Source organism: Parasteatoda tepidariorum, chromosome 1, assembly GCF_043381705.1.
Source record: "Parasteatoda tepidariorum isolate YZ-2023 chromosome 1, CAS_Ptep_4.0, whole genome shotgun sequence".
NCBI lineage: Eukaryota > Metazoa > Arthropoda > Arachnida > Araneae > Theridiidae > Parasteatoda > Parasteatoda tepidariorum.
This window is the reverse complement of record NC_092204.1, coordinates 27671061-27692021: the sequence shown is the minus strand read 5'-3', so window position 1 is coordinate 27692021 and position 20961 is coordinate 27671061. Positions and strand designations below refer to the sequence as shown.

General features: G+C 30.6%; 1 protein-coding gene and 4 non-coding genes across 5 annotated transcripts in view; 4 read left to right on the top strand and 1 right to left on the bottom strand.

Moving 5' to 3' along the window:
* The first annotated feature begins 194 nt into the window (after nucleotides 1-194).
* Nucleotides 195-267, top strand: TRNAR-UCG (transfer RNA arginine (anticodon UCG)). The gene has a single exon. It is a non-coding gene; the product is annotated as a tRNA-Arg (tRNA).
* Nucleotides 268-398: 131 nt separating this feature from the next.
* On the top strand, nucleotides 399-471 carry TRNAR-UCG (transfer RNA arginine (anticodon UCG)). The gene has a single exon. It is a non-coding gene; the product is annotated as a tRNA-Arg (tRNA).
* A 132-nt stretch (nucleotides 472-603) lies between these two features.
* On the top strand, nucleotides 604-676 carry TRNAR-UCG (transfer RNA arginine (anticodon UCG)). The gene has a single exon. It is a non-coding gene; the product is annotated as a tRNA-Arg (tRNA).
* Nucleotides 677-808: 132 nt separating this feature from the next.
* TRNAR-UCG (transfer RNA arginine (anticodon UCG)) lies at nucleotides 809-881 on the top strand. Its single transcript has one exon. It is a non-coding gene; the product is annotated as a tRNA-Arg (tRNA).
* A 14802-nt stretch (nucleotides 882-15683) lies between these two features.
* The window catches only part of LOC107446352 (ral GTPase-activating protein subunit alpha-1), a gene marked incomplete in the record, with an annotated part of 61415 nt that continues 56137 nt past the window's right edge, over nucleotides 15684-20961 (bottom strand). Inside the window, 5 exon segments of the mRNA XM_043048658.2 lie at nucleotides 15684-15750; nucleotides 18712-18894; nucleotides 19023-19153; nucleotides 20436-20563; nucleotides 20650-20808. Coding sequence (XP_042904592.1) covers nucleotides 15716-15750; nucleotides 18712-18894; nucleotides 19023-19153; nucleotides 20436-20563; nucleotides 20650-20808 — 636 coding nt within the window.

Here is a 20961-nt window from a genome sequence, read left to right as displayed (position 1 = left end):
TAATGGATAAGGCGTCTGACTTCGAATCAGAAGATTGCATTTTCGAGTCCTGTTTCGGACGATGAGTGTAACGTTTTTCCATAGACGTGAAAAAAATACCGTTTTCTTCACTTTAATAATGCATGAGTGTATTTTAATGTCAAATTTGGGAGGACGCTTATTTTTTATACAAATCTGCTTTCCAACTATAACAAGTCCGCGTGGCCTAACGGATAAGGCGTCTGACTTCGAATCAGAAGATTGCAGGTTCGAGTCCTGTCGCGGACGATGAGTGTAACTTTTTCCATAGACGTGAAAATAATACCGTTTTCTTCACTTTAATAATGCATCAGTGTATTTTAATGTCAAATTTGGGAGGACGCTTATTTTTATACAAATCTGCTTTCCAACTATAACAAGTCCGCGTGGCCTAATGGATAAGGCGTCTGACTTCGAATCAGAAGATTGCAGGTTCGAGTCCTGTCGCGGACGAAGAGTGTAACATTTTTCCATAAACGTGAAAAAAATGCCGTTTGCTTCCTTTTTATAATGCATCTCTGTATTTTAATGTGAAATTTGGGAGGACGCTTATTTTTTTACAATGCTGTTTTCCAAGTGTAATAAGTCCGCGTGGCCTAATGGATAAGGAGTCTGACTTCGAATCAGAAGATTGCAGGTTCGAGTCCTGTCGCGGACGATGAGTGTAACTTTTTTCCATAGACGTGAAAAAAATACCGTTTTCTTCACTTTAATAATGTATGAGTGCATTTTAATGTCAAATTTGGGAGGACGCTTATTTTTATACAAGTCTGCTTTCCAACTATAAGAAGTCCGCGTGGCCTAATGGATAAGGCGTCTGACTTCGAATCAAAAGATTGCAGGTTCGAGTCCTGTCGCGGATGATGAGTGCAACTTTTTTCCATAGACGTGAAAAAAATACCGTTTTCTTCACTTTAATAATGCATGAGTGTATTTTAATGTCAAATTTGGGAGGACGCTTATTTTTATACAAATCTGCTTTCCAACTATAACAAGTCCGAGTGGCCTAATGGTTGAGGCGTCTTACTTCGAATCAGAAGATTTCTACTATTGTTTAATAAAAAATTATTTTTATTATCACTTTTGTTTCCAACAATAATTTTTGCGCGACCGGAAACTATTACAGCCCACTTAATTATTAACATTGTAAGTTCGTAATGTGGCCAGTACATTTTGGAACTATATACTGGAACATGGAAAAAAATAAAATTTAATTTAAGTAATGGCCGGAGGCCCTAAAATGAAAACACTAACACTACATTCCGGTGGTGAGAATAAGAGTAGAGAAAAGAAGAAACAGTTTGACTTGGAAAAGAGGTTTTTTTTTTTATATCTTTCAGGACAATATATTTAAATATTAACGCATGGAGCTCATCAATTTTCCCAGCTACGCTACTAAAGACACATCATCACATTTTCTAAGATAATTATTAAGTTCTTAGGGAGGACGATTTTAATTGATTGCGCGTTAGATATTGTTTTAACATTACAATATATTCCCTCGATTTAAAAATAAACCCTTTGAGCAAATTAGAATTACACTTAGTACATGAAATCCGATTATCAGAACAAAAGTCATTCAGGATGATATCTTCTTCCGCTTTCTAAATGTAAATGTGTACTTTAATTAGTCAATCATTTAATTATTATCTACTAATTACTAACTCTCATTTAAGATTAATTTATAATTTTAGATAGTGATGAGTAGTTATTTTTATTTACTTTAATTAATCGTAAGCTCTCTAATGAATAATGGATTTCTGTTTTAACTAATGATTTTTTAATAATAATTTAAATTTTCTGCATACAGGGGGCAGCATTAGAGCTTCGCCATCAAAAACATACCTGAAATGAGAGAGATACGAATGATGTCACGAAGCAATAAAAATCAGTCTCCCCCTCCCTTACTCTGGGTTTTCATTTCACTCTTATTATATTTAATTGGACGTTTTGTGCAGCTGTAATAGAGCATTGTTTACCAATTTAACATTCTTTACTAACTTTTTCAACTGGAAGCACATATATTCAAAGAAAAATAAGTTCAGGAGTATTGTTTGAATTCAATTAAGTTAATGCTCTTTACTAACAAAACTCAAATAAGAAAAAGTACCCATTTAATTATTATTACATAATTTCGCTTCTAAAAATAGCTTCCTTAAAAAGAAAAAAAAATGTTCCCTTTTCATCTGAGCATTTTAATTTAATTGTATTAAGCACAGACGTTGGAATCGCAAACGAAACCTTGCATAATAAAACAAATATGTACGGTGCTTAACAGAATGTAAAAAGAAGAAGCAAAATTGAGACGAATGCCATTTAAACAATAGTTTAATTTCTCCAAGAGCTTAAACGCTGATGCAAAGCATTGGATTTTGAGATGTTAATTCGATAACTAATTTATTGTTAAAAAGTGCTACGATAAAATTGGCTTCACTTATTTTTAGGTATCATATGAGCCATGCGTATGTACATCATAAAAATAGTGGTGTAATGATCCTCCGAATTAGGTGCCGAATAATAAAAAAAACTGATCGAATGTTAACATCGAATCAAGTGTTCAAAATTACCTTAGTGTAGTTGAATCCAAATACGAACAACAGAGAATACTTAACATCAAGCTCACGCTCATTCACACCTTTTGTGAATTATTTTCTCCTCTGAAAACTCCAATTTTTAGCCAGTGTTAGAAAATCGCCAGATCTCAAATTTAAATTATTTCTATTTATACACTAAATAGTAGATTTTTTTTTCTCGCAATCTTCAAATTCTCTGTAAATGTACAGAAGTTTACAGCCACGTAAGGTATGTATATTTTTAGCTATGTAATAACGATAAATATGTCTTAATTTATACATATCTATAAATAATATTAAGTATTTTTCAATAATTAATTTACACCTGGTTAAGCTTAATTTTAATTTGTCTTAATTTTCTTTCTCTTATATATGTGATATGACCTAGTTTTATTTTATGAATTTGCCTGTCAATTGTTTTTGCTCTAAATTATACAATAAAAACAACTTTGTTGACTTAGCTTGCATTAGTTCTAACGTTAGTCCAAAAGGATTAGTTTCGTTTTAATTGAGTAAAAGTTAATGTTGTTGCTATGTAACATCATTTTATTTATTTTAAAGTATGTGAACTCAATATTTAATTTTAATTAAATTTAATAGACTTAAGATTCATATTAATAGTTAAGCAATAAACATAAGATAACAAGCAATCTTTGATATTTTAATGTGATAAGGGATTCAATTCATTATTTTGGTTTATTTGAGTTAAAGAATAATACTTTAATTCCTTCTTTAAACAAGATGTTTTGAAACAAAGCAGAAAACTGTGTACAGTGTGAAAAATAAAAGTATATTGCCCTGAATAACTTTCATTCTAATGATCGGATTTTCAAGAACTAAGTGCCGATCTAAATGGTTTAACAGGGAGCTTAAATACGCTAATTAAATTATGCTAACTATTATTAAGTCACAGAATCAGGCAAAAAAACATGCTTTGAAAAAACATAGCTTTTTTTACGCATTTTAATTTTTATTAATCAAGTGAGTGATCAAAAGTTTGGGTTCCTTAATTTTACTTTTTACAAGTTTTATTATATCTTTTAAACTTTTTAATTGAATTAAAAAAAATTTGCATAGAATTATAAAATTTGTTTATCAAAAATTGATTTTTAATGTCTATGAGTGATGTGATCTATGAGTTCAATGAATATTTAGAGAAGCAGTTTTTAATTTTTTTTTAACTATGGAACCCTAAATGATGGACCTACTTTTGACGCAACCCCGGAATTATATCTATATATAAAAAGTTCCTTGGCAGTTCTAAATTTACTAAAAAACATAAATACTAGTTGTTTTTAAAATATTTAATGTAATAAAAGGAATATTTGATATTATGAATTTATTCTTTGTCTATACATATGCTGAAACGGAATAAAATAAGAGAATTATAGTTTAAAAAAAAAAACTGCTGCAAGTATTTAGAATAGTTATAATTCTTTCGAATAGTAACGTATTTCTTCATTCTTAAAATTAGTTATTTAATTTTAAAGGTAAAAGCTCGATGATTGCTTATTGAATTTATACTTCTTGGATTTTTTATTTTTTATAAATACGTACCATATTTTTATAAAAGCATAATTTATTCAATGTACCGTTGTTGAAAAGTTTTTTTTTTGTAAATTTTGTTATTTTTTTTCACTGGCATTTTACTTAAATAAGTTAATAATGTAAACAGTCAAAATATTAAAAAAAAAACGGATTCTTGATTGAATTTAAAAATAATTATTACTGGTTAAAAAAGGAAAAAAAAAGGAATTCCTAATTTTTGGAGCCCCTGTAAACCCTTCCACTAAACACAAGGGTTTCTCGGAACACCTTTAGGGAACTGCTGATTTAGAGAGGCTGATTTGAATTGAATTGTTGATTTGAATTGATTAAAGTTTAGTATGTTATATATGTTATTTTTTAAATAATGTTATTTTTTTATAACCGTCTCTTAACAGCCGACCCAATTTCATGGGTTTACGACTACTAATGTTCAACTCCGTAGCCTTGTAATTTTGAACCCAATCCAGAAGACAAGGGAACTCCTGTATCAAGCATTGCGAGAAATTTGCCTTCGTGCAGGACTTTTTGATGGAGCTAACCCGCATTTGCGTCACGCGGAGAGGAAGTCCACGAGAACCTCTCACGGTTAACCTGACGGCAAGGGGACTCTAACCCATGATCCGTCTAACACTGGATGCTTCACGTCATCACTGTGATCGGTGCAAGCCGGATGCGGAATTCGTATCGACTGGAATTCGAACCCGGTTCGGCGCATTGGAAGGCGAACGTTCTATCCTCTGAGCCATCACAATTCGACAAATATTATTTACAGTTGTCTTATTTACATGAAAGAATTTGCCATAATATCCATGACATTTAGGTTACGTTGCCTTTTCAGCGCCTATCTGATTCAGCCCTGTTACTAATTTGTCTGTTTTTAAATAAATATTCGATCCAACAACGTACTTTCTTTTTATTACAGTGTTTCAATGGTCCTATATGCAATTTATATTTTATTTATTTTTTTTGTCGTCGGCCTTCTGAGCCCAAGTCTGCGGGTTCGATCCCCGGTCCAGACACCGGATTTTCGGGATGCAGAAAATCCTCAGCGGCCATGTCGTATGATTATGCGGCATGTAAAAGATCCCTGGAGTGCCTTATTGGCTCTTGGCATTTCCGGCAAAATTAAATTCCTAGTGCACTTTAGCATCCAAATAGAGTCTCGGTGCTGCCATCTAGTGTGGCAGAAACTAGACGTCCAAATTAACATGACCAACGGTATCTCACCCATTGTGGTGGTCTCTGAAAGAGTGAATACCACCTCTGGAGAACGCAGTAGGTCTGCTCATCGGCAAGACCGATTGTGCAGCTCATTAGAAATATAAAGATAAAAAAATATATATGTATATAATTTTTTAAATTTATCAAATTATTTATTTATTATTTCCAGCAGAAATAATAAATAAGAAAATAAGGAATTTCAAATGGTTATTAAATATTTAAAAATCATTAAGTGCGGGAAAGAGGAAATATAGTTTAATTTTTAACTTCTTTTTTTCTCCATTCTATCAATGGCGTAACTGTGTGGGACATCCCCCCCAAACAGATAAAGTCTAAAAATTAACATTAAATGAGTAGAGAAAAAAACCTTTGTCATATTGACGTTAAAATCTTTTCTTAAGATTCAATGAAAACTATTATTTTTTGTTTTCAATTAATCATGTAATTATGTAATAATGTATCATAATTGTAAATAAATAAATAAAAAAATTAAATAAGGGTTGCTGTGCTATCTCCGCGCGGTGCAATTTGAAAATTCTTTTCAAGTAATTTCCACCTTGAAAAAAAATAAAGACAAGAAAATGTTGGAAAAGAGGTTAGATGTTAGTAGCTAAAAATTAATAAAATGGAAATAAGAATAGTTACAACTACACTGGAATATTTTGTGCACTTGGTACTTTTTTTTTCTTTTTAAATTTCTATATTTAAAAAGATAACAAATTACCAAGAGTTACCAAAAATTACATTATTTAAAAGAGAAAACAGAAATGCCAACGGAAAAAACGTTAACGGCACCGAAATGTCCTGCTTCGAACCACACAGACATTTGAAAATTTAAAATAATTCAGTTCAATTACGAATTTTATCGAAAATATNGATTTTTCCTTAATTTATGATAACCAGTGTAATTCAGTTCAATTACGAATTTTATCGAAAATATTATCACATCATCGAAAATATTAACACATTTTAAATTAAGTTACAGCAAAATCTATTATAGTATTGAAGTTATGTAAAATTTAGCAGAACAAAAATTATAAATATCTTTCAGAAATCGGGGGGGGGGTGAGATCAGCACAAATATTATTTTCGAAATATTAAGATTCGAAAACACAGAGAATAAATAAAGCGATTTCCTTATGTTTGTTTTGAATTAGCCTGAATTTTAATTTTTGAATTGAAATAATCGAAAAGATATTTTTTTCTTGTTACTCTAATTATGTGGACAATTCGCTCACGATTTTAGTAGCATAAAAGCGCTACAGCATTTCGACAGTACTAAAATGTGTTAGATGCTCTACTGCAGAACAAAAATTTGCTGGTTTCCGGTAGTAACGCTTCTGTTAACAGCAACAGAGAGTGCAACTTCTAAAACTCTTTTTCACGATGATGTAATGACTTTGCACTTCGTTAACCTAACCGTTTTGTTGATCATATAAAACGTCGCGGCATTTTAAAAGCTGACAGAGAAAGAGATGTTATTGAATCTTTAAATGGAATTAGCAGGTTATATATAAAACATACTAAGCCAAGTTAAATAAAACTTCACCTGGTAACAAAATTTGCTGAATCCATCAGTGAACAATTTGAAGCCGGAAATGACATCAATCGAGGTCTTGACTGCACTATGCAAGGTCTCATCGCAGCGTTTGAAGAGTGTACGGGATCAAGAGATGATAATATCATCGAATCAGTTAAAGAGATGACAGTGGTTATGTATAATAATGAAGTTGAGGAGAAAATATAAGAAATGGAAGAAGAGCAAGCTGTTTTAAAAGAAAAAATTGCCTTAGCAGAAAAAGCGGCTTTAGAAGAAAAAATTGCTTTGGCAGAAAAAGCTGCTTCAGAAAAAAAAATTTCTTTAGAAGAAAAAATTGCGTTGGAAAAGAAGGCTGTTTTAAGAGAAAAAATTGCTTTGGAAGAAAAGGAAAGTTTAGAAAAAGCTACGTGAGTTCCGCAAAGACAAGAAAGTAAATCTGAATCAAGTGAACAATTTAGCACAAATAATGCAATATCTGAAACTACTATAACAGCGGCAACTTCCTTAACAACTCAAAACCATAATCAAGCAGATGTTTCGTCAACTTCCGAGGAAAGCAGTTCAGGTTTTGCACAATTCATGCAACATTCGAAGCTCAAACCAATGGGGAAGCTTCTGAGTTACAAACTACAGAACAAACTGCATCAATCTCAAACAAACAATTTCAAGAAATCAATGAAATACAAGTAGCTTCAACTACTCAACAGGCGGTTCAAAAAAAGGATTTTGCATCTTCACAATCGCAACAGCAAGCAGCGTCTCGCGAATACCAAGCTGCAACTTCTGCACAAATTAAACAACCAACATCCGCATCTAGCCAGTACCAGTAAGTCGGTTCTTCACAATTACAACAAGGAGCAGCTTCTAATCAATTCCAGGCAGAAGCTTCTCTAAAGGCTCAACAACAAGCATCAGCTTCTGAACAAGATTAACAAGCAGCAGTTTCTGTACAAGCTCAACAACAAGCAGCAGCTTCTGTACAAGCTCAACAATAAGCAGCATCCAACAAATATCAAGCGGCAATTTCTTCTCAATCGGAACAACAAGCAGTAGCTTCTAGTCAATACAAAAAAGCCGCTTCTGCTCAATCTCAGGAAGTACTCGAGAATACCAGGCAGCAGCTTCTGCAGAAGTTCAACAACAAACAGAGTCTAGCCAATATCTGGAAGTCGCTTCTGCACAATCTCAACAACAAGAAGCATCTAGCCAATACCAAGCAGCTTATTTTGTACAATCTCAACAACAAGAAGAAGAGTCCAGTCAATACCAGGCATCTGCTTCTGCACAAGCTCAACAACAAGAAGAATCTTCAAGTCAATACGAGACAGCAGTTTCTGCACAAGCTAAACAGCAAGCATCAGCATCTAGCCAATACAAAATAGCCACTTCTGCACAATATCAACAACAAGAAGCATCTTGTCAATACCAGACAGCTGCTTCTTCTCAATCTCAACATGAAACAGAGTCTAGTCAAAATAGGGCAGTCATTTCTGCACAGGCTCAGCAACAAGCATCAGCATCTAACCTGTATCAGGAAGCCTCTTCTTCACAATCTCAACAACAATCAGATGAATTTAGTCAATACCAAGCAGCCGCTTCTTCCCAATCTCAATCGCAGGTAGCCTCTAGCCAATATCAAGAAGCCACTTCCACACAAGCTGAGCAAACAAGCAGCAACATCTATCCTGTACCAGGACGTTCAAGGGCACACTTCTGTATCAGAGCAGAAAAAGCTTCTACATCATCAGAACAGGGTGCCGCATCTTCGCAACAGGCTTCCGAATCCTCATAACAAGATTATGCCTCCCTTCAGCATGATTCTTCATTTTACCAACAGGCATCGTCTTCCTCGCAGCAGTTACCAGAGTTCTCACTAGAGATATCAGAATCCTCACAAAAGGCATCGGAATCCTCGCAACAGGTATCGGAGATCTTGCAACAAGCAACAGAGTTCTCGCAACAGGAAGCAGAGACATCAATACAGGTAACAGAGTCCTTCCAACAGGTTTCAGAGACTTTAGAGCAGACTGCCCAGTCCTCACAACATACATAGGAATTCTCACAAAAGGTATTCGGAAAGGGATATAGAGAAGTTCTTACAACAGGCATCGCAGTATTCTAAACAGACAACAGAGTCCTCGCAACAGACATCGAAGTTGGAAATACTATTACCAGCACCATTGCCAAAACCTCTTCCAGTGCCTCTCCCATTACAAGCACCAATACCTCTCTCAGAGCCTTTGAGAGAAACTATTCCAGATCCAGTACTGCTTCCTGAGCCTTTTCCAGAAACAATACCAGTGCTATTACCAAATCCAGTAATTCATTTACAACCTTTGCCTAATCCTCTTCCACCTTTGCCAATACTTATCTCTAGGCCCTTACAGAAACGTCTTCCAGCTCCATTAAAGAAAACATTTCCAGTATCATTGCCGAAACTGCTTCCAGCACTTTTGCCAAAACCTCATCCAGCTCCATCGCCTATCCCATTACCAGCACCATTGCTAAAAGACTTCCAGTGTCTTTGCCGAAACCTCTTCCTGTGCCAAGACATCCTCCAGCGCCTGTACCCAAATCTCTTCCAGTGTCTGTGACGAAACCCCTTCCAGTGCCTGGACCTAAACCTCTTCCAGTGTTTGTGCCAAAACATCTTCAAGCGCCTGTACCGAAACCGCTTCTAGCACCATAGTCAAAACCTCTTCCAGCGCCTGTGCCGAAACCTGCCTGTGTCAAAACCTCTTCCAGTGCCATTGCCTATCCCATTACCAGCACCAAAACCTCTTTCACCTCCATTGCCTCTCCCATTAACAACACCACTTCCAGAGCTTGCCAAAACCTATAATTGTGCCTGTACCTGTATTAGATTCATTACCAATACCCATTCCTGTTCCGGTACTTATACCCCATGCAGACCCTCCATCTGTTGTATTGTCTTCCTCTATTCACATGTCTTCAAGCAGTGAAAAACAAACATATTCTCAACAGGAAACAGTAACTAGGCTTTACCAGGCAGCTGCTTCTGCTGAAACTCAAGAATCTTAAAAAGATACAGCGTCTAGCCAGCACCAAGCAGCTGCTTCTTCACAAGCTCAAGAAACTCAGCAGCAAGTAGTGTCTAGCCAGTACCAGGTAGCCACTTCTGCACAAGCTCAACAAGGTTATAATATATATAATTGGTTATAATATATAACAAAAATTATTTGTTTTTCACTCATTTAAACAGCCCTCCAAAAGCTGTTAAAATTAAAAAACATATTTACATACTGGCTAGAGACTGCTGCTGAAAGTCATTGTATGAAAAAAGGTTGCTTCTGTGTCTATTTTCGCAACTTATAACATCGTCTGCACAAATTTCCATTTTCAAAGTGAATACTTAAAATCATTACGATTTCACATCAGTACCTACGTTAAAATTCCTTCATTAGATTATTCAGCTGCTTTGTTTCTTAATTTGGCACAATATAGATAAAGAGGGAAACAAGAAATAGTGTGTATTTTCATGTTACAAGAATTTTTTTTTGGTTCAGACACAACAAATTAAAAGGAAAAGAGTAAATTAGTAAATTTAATTTTATTTCTGAGTAACTAGTAGCATTAAAACCACTAGAACCATATTACATATTCCCATTTTATACAAGTTTTCTGTTATTTATTACAAATATACATATGTTACAAATAATATATATATAATTTATTATCACAATACAATAGACTACGAAGTTAAAGAGTATTAGAGAAAATACAATATAGTGATCAGAATTGGAATTCTTAAAAGAACTTTTTCATATAAAGATAAATATTATGTTTACAATTAAAATTAATGGATCCAACACATGTCGACTGAGTTGAATTCCGGCAATATTAATAAACTGTATTTAAAGAAAAACAATGTTTCTTTTATTATGTTCATGAAATTGTTAACCAAGATGAAAAATTAACTTTTAAAAAAAATGAACTATCAAATTTAGCCTGAATTTATGATACAAAATACATTTGGAACCATAAAGAAATAAAACTACAGTCGTATACTTTCTTTCTGTGTTGAAATGAATGTCACAGTTAAAATTTTTAGAAATATTGAAATATATGAAAGTAAATAATTTTGAAAGAAAAGTTAACATTTCAGTGCAAGCATTATAGCCTAAGGCACCAGGGATGCACGAGCAGGAATCTACAACTCTATAAATGAAAAGGTTTAATGAAAAGACCAAAAAGAATTTTAGCAGGATAAAAAAATAAATAAATGAAAATACAAATAAGTCGGAATCGGGGGAATAAAAACTTCGCATTAAAAATAAAAATTACCGGCTCTGAGATATTTGTTGAATTTCATTAAAGTATTGAAACACATGATAAGTTAGAATTATTAAAACAATAAAATTATCGCTTTTGATTTCAAATTCAATTCAACTTTTATCATTTCTTTTTCAGCACAGTAAAGGTAATAAAAGTATGCATGGTGAAGAGAAAAAAAAAGAAGGAATAAACTAGCTTTTTGTTTTATAAATTCTTAAGGGCGCTTATCGTCATTCTTATTTCAGTTTAAATACTTACATGCCCGGGCATGCAAGTAAAGGGGGGAAAAATACGCCTGATAAAAACTTTTACATGCCCTAGGCTTGTTGGGCCCTGTTAGATACTCTAACTTATTTATTCATTCTTATTATTTTGCTTTTAAATTATTTTACTAACATCAGCAAAAAAGGAAAAATTAAATTTCTGCAGTGCATTTAATTATTCAGGTCATTGCACTGACAACACATAATAATGAAGTGTAATAAGGATAATATTCATTAGGAATATTACTTATTTTCTAATCACACATTCATACAAACTTTTATCTAAAATATTAAAGGTAGACAAATTTAATTAATCACTTTTTAAATAATTATGTTCTTTGTATTGCATAATCAGAAATAACAATTAAAACAAGTGTGGTTGTCAGAACTATTTATTTCTTTATGTGCTAAAAGAATATTGATAAATGTCATAAATAAATTTTATAATATATTAATTATCTTTGAAATAGTATTTATGCACATTTATGATTTTTGTCATGCAACCTAAAAAAGAAATTTATTTAAATTCCATTTCATTAGATTAAGTAAATATGTATTTGTGATGAAATAGTATGAAAAATGCAAACATGAAATATTTTTAATGCTTAAAAGTATTTCCAAATAATAAAGTATTCATATATTTTTAATATTTAAAAGTATTTCCAAATAATAAAGTACTTATATATTTTAAGTATCTTAAATGTGGTTTTTGTCATCGTATTTGTTATAGCACATTTGGCAAAATTTTTACAATTCTTTAGAAAATTTAGGTACTACTTTACTTAGATTTTTAATTTAAATCTCCACATACAAATCAAAATAGATAAAATTAAAAATATACATATTACTTCCAACCCAATTAAAAACTTATGTATAAAAAAATTAGCCTGATGTTAAAGGATACTTTGAGCAATTTCCTTATTAGTTACATGGATCACTACATGTTTCAACATGCACTGTGGACATATCTGAGATCATGAATGTTTTAAGTAGCTAAATGATAAAATTCTACTAGAAGCACAATACTTATATTAGTTCAGTATATTTACCACTTTTTAAAAATTATTTTCAAATCATTTTAAAGTAAAAATCTGAATTTAGCAAGGGTGTTTTTTCCATAAGAATCATAAACGCTAAATATCACTTCAGGTACTTCATAAACACAGAATACATTAAAATACATGTTAGTTCTTTATTAAAGTTACGTTAAAAATAATTTCAAATGCAGCATACTTTAATTCAATAACTCAAATGAAAATATTAATAACATGAAATACTAATAAATATTCTCTTTTTTGAAACTGTTATACCCCATTCAACAAACTATTTTATATTCTCATATATAAAACAACTCTATGTGTTAGCAGTCGGAATAAAACATTTTCATAGCAAAATAATACAAAAAGTAAAGAAATCAACAAGATAAAAAAATAACATATTTACAGGTAACATGGAACATCACAGTAAAAAAATCATACTTCTTAATTTCATTAAATTCAACCACAAATAATAATTTTTTTTCCTTCAAAAATAATTTAATTCTATCAAGGTTGGGCAATAAAGAACAATTCTCTGAAAAATCATAAGAAAAACAAGTCTTTCTTTACAGCTATATACAAATACTCTTATAATAATTAGCTCTCAGAATATACAAAATCTCTTTCATTTACATATCTTTCACTGCTAAAATAGTGAATTAGATGCTTATTTTTCAATTTAATAGTAGGAAGAGGATAAAATCATGATAAATATGGTTTTAAACTTTATTTCACAAGAAAAATCAGAAGAAAAATATTATATGAAATATTTTGCGTGGTTTTTTAAAACTAGTTTTTGATCATGGAACTAAGTTAGCATTTAAGATTAATGTATAATTTTATTAATTAATAATTGACAACGGTCTTTATTTGTAAATACTAAACTAAATAGCAACATATTGTTCGTTCAAAAGAAACAGAATTGAAACAATATGGTAACTTTAATTAATTTAAAAATATATATGTTTGCAGACTAAAGTTGAAGCTTAAAAAAATGTTGCTAATAATAAATAATAATATTGAGAATGGTATGAAATATGCTAGAATTTTATATTGAATGTGAATTTTTTAAATTATTTCTCACGCTTTTGAAATATATTGCCGCGTAAATAACTCCATGTAACTTACCACTTTTAACAGCATGTAAATGATCCCTTTTTAAATAAACTTTTAATCTAATGATCAGATTTCTCAATCTTAATGGTTTGAAGGCTGGCCTGATCTCACAGAAGCTAATTAATTGATGCAGAAAATATTTTACGTTATTAAATCAGACAAAAAAACTTACTTTCTATGCATAAACATATCCCCCTCCCCCAACAGATTGCATGGAAATGTTTTTGGATAAATACACTTTCTAATTGCATGAGTAAAATATTTTTTGATTAGCTTCAAAAATTCTCGAGATAAGCAAAATATGCACTAAGTATACATAAAGGAGTCCAATTTTACGATCGTTCTACTCAACTATTGGGATCAGTTTGACAGTCAAGAATCTGAATCTCACAAAAAAAGAGGTATGTTTATTCTGAGAGTGCAGGTATATGAGCATTTCATAATTTAAAATATTGTCTACATTAACTAATTAGTATATTTGAGATCTGACCCAAGAACCAGTAAGATTGAGTCCCTGAACATAAAAAACCAATTGTTAAGTTAAAAGTAGTGTGCTCTGTTATGTATTTTAAGCACTATATAACAATAAGAAATATAAACTAAAATATAGAATTATTAATTAAACAATTAAAAAAGTTTTTTAAAAATTAAACTGGAAGGATATTAGGTTTAAATTAGCGTGGTAAGCAGAAATATACCAAAAAGTACACCAGAAATAACAACAGTAAAAGGAAAGAAATTACTTAATTTACAAACAGAAAAAAAATCATACAAATTGTTTTTTGCCAGAACTCATGTTTAAGAATAGTATGGACAATTCTCTTTTTGGCCACGAGATTGCCTAGATGCATCATTACTTTAAACTGATTGATTTGAATGTTTTAACTTTTTTAACTTGTAGATAGGTATTTAATGTTGGATATTATTTTAAACTAAAATATAGATAATTTTAAAGAAAAATATACCTGTTTAGACATAAACGGCCTTACCTTATGAAATTTGTGTAACTCTTTAAAAGAAACAAAAATTTTAAGTTTGCTACACACAGTTTGCCCTTACAAGGAAAAAGCTCTAAATGCAAGATACTCCTATTTTTAAAAATAAATATTTAATTTTAAAAATGTATTATGTACGCAAAAAAAGGTACATCGTGAATATAGGCTTTCAATGTAAGGATAAAATTTTCTCAAACTATGATGCAATCTTGATAGCTTAGGGGATATATCTTTATTACAAGTCAATGATGGAAACCCATTACTATAATTACAAATTTAGAAAGAAAAATGCTATTTCCATAAGTATTCTTTCTTTATGAATTTGTATTTCTTGTTCTTAATATATGAGTAGGTAGCCATAATCAGGAAAATATATTCTCAACCGTTTATTCAAGAGAAAAACACAAAATGTTACCTTGAATTTCGCTATAACTTAGGAACTATTTAAGGGAACCAAAAATAGCACATTTGTACACAATTGTAAATTTAAACACAATTGTAAAACAAATTAATTTATACAAGGATGATTCCAGACAGGTATGTCTGGTAAGAGTCATTACATTTTTGTGCCCGATTTTGTACATATTTAAGGTAAAACTCTCGAACAATTTAAGAATAATTTCATTGTACAAAAATACTAATATTAGATAAGTACTTTTTTTTATACACAATTAAGAAAAATAAATATATCAACATAACATTAATTCTTTAAGTTAAACAATAACGCCAATAAGAAAAGATTTCTTTGAATGAAGAAATGATTTTTTGATTAAAGAAATGAATTAAATTTAATAATAAAAAAAATCATTTGAGAAGTAATGCAAGGAGAGACCCATATTTATATTACAATATAATATTTAACACTGTACAGTCTTTGGAATGAATACAATTGCTAATAATCATTTATAACAAGTAGATTTATCACCACCATAGAAATGGCACTTCAGATCACTATCAATATCTTCTTTCACAAAGGCAATTTTCACTTTTATTAGATTTACTTCTTTTGTCTCAACTGTACAAATAAGGAAGTTATTTTTCTTCAACTATCTTTATTTCTTTACACATTTGTCAGGAATTTCAATATCACTCAGAATATGGAATCACACTACGTCTGACTTTGAGAGACAGATAATGGACGATCTAAATATAAGTAAAACACACAAGTTAGCGCAATCAAAATATTAATTGGTCCATGCATTCTCAATGGACAGATAAATCATTGTATGATCCAGTTTTCACACATAAAAATTAACATTTCTTTGGTTTTCATCAGCATAAATTAATAAAAGTCACAAAGGTATTGTTTACCTGTCATATTCATCATTCTTCCTAAGAATTCTCTGTGATTATTTCGTTTTTGATTGTTATTTCAAATGAAAGATTTAAAACTACAAGCTTTATTTCCTTATTATTAAATAATCCTATAATATTATCCTATTGAGCAACATGTTATGATTACCACATATTAATTAGTAGCTATACTTTGTGTAAAACTGTGTCCACTCAATATAAAATAATGAAAAAAAAACTGTTAAAATATTATTATTATTAAGAATTAACTTTTTGCTTTTGGCACTATTACTAAACAATCTCTCTGCAAAATAAAAAAAAAATCATCAATTTCTTATGGTACACAAAAATTAAAATGGAAATTTTAAAAAATTGTAACTACCGTATATTCCGGAGCATAAAGCGCACCCATAATTTCTAATAACTTTCACTGAAATAAACAAACTCTTATCAGAATCTAGATTTCGCTTACTCTAAACCTGCCGGAATCGGATTCGTAATAATTTCGCATCGGAATTTAGTTCCGAGTGGAATCAAGAGCTCGTAATACGGCTTAACTAACATTCACAAATTTATGACGTCACGAGAGCTTCATTTCGATCGGAATCAGATTCCGTGAAGCTGGTAATAGGGCCCCTGGCCTGCTCTAAGCAGCCAGTAAAATTTTGATTCATTTCCTGAATGGGTATCATAAAAATTATGCAAAAAACCTAAAAAAACATATAATTATCTATTAAACAGATATTTTACAAGATACAGTTCTAAGGAAATTTATTGCACTCTTTTATAAATAAAATCTTTTAATTTTTGATTCTTTAAAAACTAATATTTTTTTAAAAAAAAAACCTACTAAAAGAAAATTGGGGTGACTGTTCGGATCAGAAATGATAAATAAAATTCTACAATGAAGTGGATACATCTGCTAATAGTAATTTTTCATTTGATTTACATATATTTTCAATAAAATTTTCAAAAGCTNCTCAATGGACAGATAAATCATTGTATGATCCAGTTTTCACACATAAAAATTAACATTTCTTTGGTTTTCATCAGCATAAATTAATAAAAGTTACAAAGGTATTGTTTACCTGTCATATTCATCATCCTTCCTAAGAATTCTCTGTGATTATTTCATTTTTGATTATTATTTCAAATGAAAGACTTAAAACTAGAAGCTTTATTTCCTTATTATTAAATAATCCTATAATATTATCCTATTGAGCAACATTTTATGATAAACATATATTAATTAGTAGCTAAACTTTGTGTAAAACTGTGTCCACTCAATATAAAATAACGAAATTTTTTTAAAAAAAATATTATTAAGAATTAACTTTTTGCTTTTAGCACTATTACTAAACAATCTCTCTGCAAATTTTTTTAAAAAAAATCATCAATTTCTTATGGTACACAAAAATTAAAAAAAAATTGCAACCGAGCATATTAATAAGATGATTTTATCGAAATAAATCGTTATTTCATCTTAATCAAATCTGTGTTCAAGCAATTAAACAATGTTGCATAAATAATGTATATCCAGAATACGAAATTTAAAACTTTTGAAAATAAAATTTAGTACTAGTACACCAAAAGATGTAAAAAAAAAAAAGGCTTTAATGCAGTTTAAAATGTGCATCAGGTAGAGATGTACAAGGTCCAAAAATTTTGTAGAGTCTGGGCATCTAATGAAAATTGAATCTTTTACCTGGCTGGTTCTGGGTACTTTTTAAAAATTTTATTTGCTACTAAGCAGCTAGTAAAATTTTGATTCATTACCTGAATGTGTATTATAAAATTTATGCAAAAAACCTAAAAATCATATAATTATCTATTAAACAGATATTTTACAAGATACAGTTCGCAGGAAATTTATTGCGCTCTTTTATAAATAAAATCTTTCAATTTTTGATTCCTTAAAAACTAAATTTTTTTTAAAAAAAAATCCTACTGAAAGAAAATTGGGGTGACTGTTTGGATCAGAAATGATTAATAAAATTCTACAATGAAGTGGATACATCTGCTAATAGTAATTTTTCATTTGATTTACATAAATTTTCAATAACATTTTTAAAAGCTTCGGTTAAGCGTTTGATATTTTAGATAATTATCTTCACTGATTTCTACACTGTCTTTAAAATCCCGCTTTTTTATACAATTTTAAAGTGACATGCGAATTTCAAATAGCGCATTTCAGTATAATTTTTATACGTTTGATCCATGGTGATTCTAACTTATTCCACATGATCTTGTTCATCACTTTTTTGACAGTTATTGCTAAAAATTTCTGAGCGGTTTTTAAAATCCCATTATTTTTAATTAGATTACCCATCGGTGTCGACTATCTTAAATCCACCTCAGTCTTTACTCATTCAATCCATGAATCTTCTCATAAATCCACTTAATCTTGATCGTTTTCCCAGTAAGACAGTGTTCTGGATTTGTTATTTGTATATGGCTTTAAAATCCCAATTTTTTTTCTTTCAAATACAATTTTTTTTAATATGATATTTTTCTAATATGATATGATCCAATTTGACTTGTCTCAAAACGGAAAAGAAATATTTAATGAACAGATTTCCAAAATGCGGAAGATGAGTCTCGATGTGTAAAGATAGAAAATTGGTTGAAAATGCAAAAATTTGGTAAAAGGCATAGAACTCTCATCCCCAATAATTTAAAACAAAGATGATTGCTTAGCAATTATGGGGTATAAGAGCAAAGCAAGGGGCATTCCCCCTATTGTATGCTTAAAATAAAATGACAGTCAAGATTCTACTGTTCACAAATAATAGTTAGAAAGAAGCTGTATACCTCGAAGTGAAGTTTGTGGAGAGCTATGAGGTGAAATGTCTTCAACTGTGGACTGACTAGCAGTCCGACTCCTGATGCTGGGGCTGTACGATGATCCGCCTTTGCCACCGTGTGCATCCAGGAGAGCTGCGGCTAAGTTAGGCATACCTCTGGAACAGGCACTGTCTGTACGGCTAGGAGGTCCTGAACAGGTAGAAAACATTACAAAACACTATACATTGGCATAGGCGTCCTTAACAAGTCTAAGAGTGCCTTGGCAGAAAACTGAAGAAAAAATCAAAATACAACAGAGGAGAAAAAAATTAAATTACCTGATGATCGACTCTGAACACTAGTTTTTGCTGGTGCAGGTGAATATATACAGGCAGCAAATTGCTCAAATGTTGTCTGGTCTTTGTGATTCTGTACAATCACTTCCAAAGATTTGTTTCTTTCTTCATAACTAATTGGCATAATGTAAGAAAACATTTCGTTCTCCACAAAAAATTTAAGAAAAAAAAGGGAAAACCAACTAGTTTGCTTCATTCAATGAACAATCATTGTGTAGCCAATACAAAAACAAGCATATATGAAAAGCAAAATTTTTTTAAAATCCTATGCTAGACCTAGGACCATTCGTCTATGACGTGCAGCCCGTGACAGTTCAGAAACAAAAATAAATTAAAAAATTATTAAGAAGAATATATTTTGTAACATTTATATCAATTATTTGAATGAATTTTTTTTCATTTGAATCAATACAAATTCTAATATATATAGTAAATAATATATTCAAATAATATTTGATAAATATATTATAGAATACATTATTAATTTATAATAGTCAAACTAAATTCTTAAATTTTTTAAACTGCTACCAAATTAAGTTCAAGGATGATTAGGACACAAAGAGAAAAATTCTGAAAATTTTACATACAAAAACTTGATATCAATGCATATACTATACATTTTTAATATAATTTTTTGAAATAAGATTCATAAGTAAATTACCTATCAAATAAAAATATCAGATTGAAGAATAATGGATTTAAAAAGAATAATGGATTTTTAAGTAGTGTACATAAGAAATCACAATATCTAACTTTTAAATCAAGTATAAATAAAAAAAAAAAAATCAATGTTAGATATTACAAATGTGTGAATAGAAATCTCAATATTAAAAACACTGAGAATATGAATCGCAACATTGCTTTTTAAACTCGCATGAATACACATCTTGATATCGGACTTTGAAAAGGTGCAAATACAAATCACAATATTGATATTTAAAACTAGCAGATGCAAACCAAGATATTGGCCTTTTAAATAGCATGAATATGTATCACAATGCTTGATGTTTAAATCATGCGAATATGAATGTTTATTTCATGCGAATATGAATGTTTAATTCATGCAAAGATTAGCCGATTCTGAAAGTTTCAAAATATTTAAACTGCAGAAATACTGCCAAATCAAAAGAATCAAATTGGTGGAAAAATAACAAGTTTGCAAACGTCTTGCTAACGGGATTTGGCGAAAGTTTCAAAATTTAAATTTCATATCGTGAACTCCGTGAAAATTTTGTCGGATTATAAGCGTTTGTTCGTGGAAAAAAATCACATGCCTTTCTCTTAGTTTTTAGACCTGGAAGGATGATATGAAAACCCCAGAATTTCCCCAAATCAATATGAACAACGTCTGAAAAACAATCACGACATTTTAAGCTAATCAATATAAAAGGATACTAATTCATATAAAGAGACATAAGAGATCGCTTAGCTCTGTTAGCATTGATTGCTGTTGCTCGAACCAGTCCAGGCAGCACTTTATGACCGACAATAGCCCCATTAAACAGAGGTCCGAAAAAAGGAATCTACAGCAATATTGAAATAGTAATTTCAAAAAAAGTTCAAAATAATACAAAATATAAAATGTCAATGATGATTTTGAACAACTTACACCCAGCTTCCTTGATATGTGTATTCGATACATTCTTCCACCAACAGGATATATTACAATGAGAACATCACAGAACTCAGTCGCAATTATTTCCTTTCTATAATCTCTGGAATGTTCAGACCACACAATATGCACTTCATCATTTCCCAAATGGCAAACCTAAAAAATCAAATTAAAAAAAAGTCAAATAACTTTGAGAGATCAGCGATTCCGCTAGACATTAGAAGCTATGTGTCTTTAAAGACTCATAATTTTCTGGGTCCTTTTTTACTAAAACCAGGTAATTATTTTATTAATATAAATACATAAATA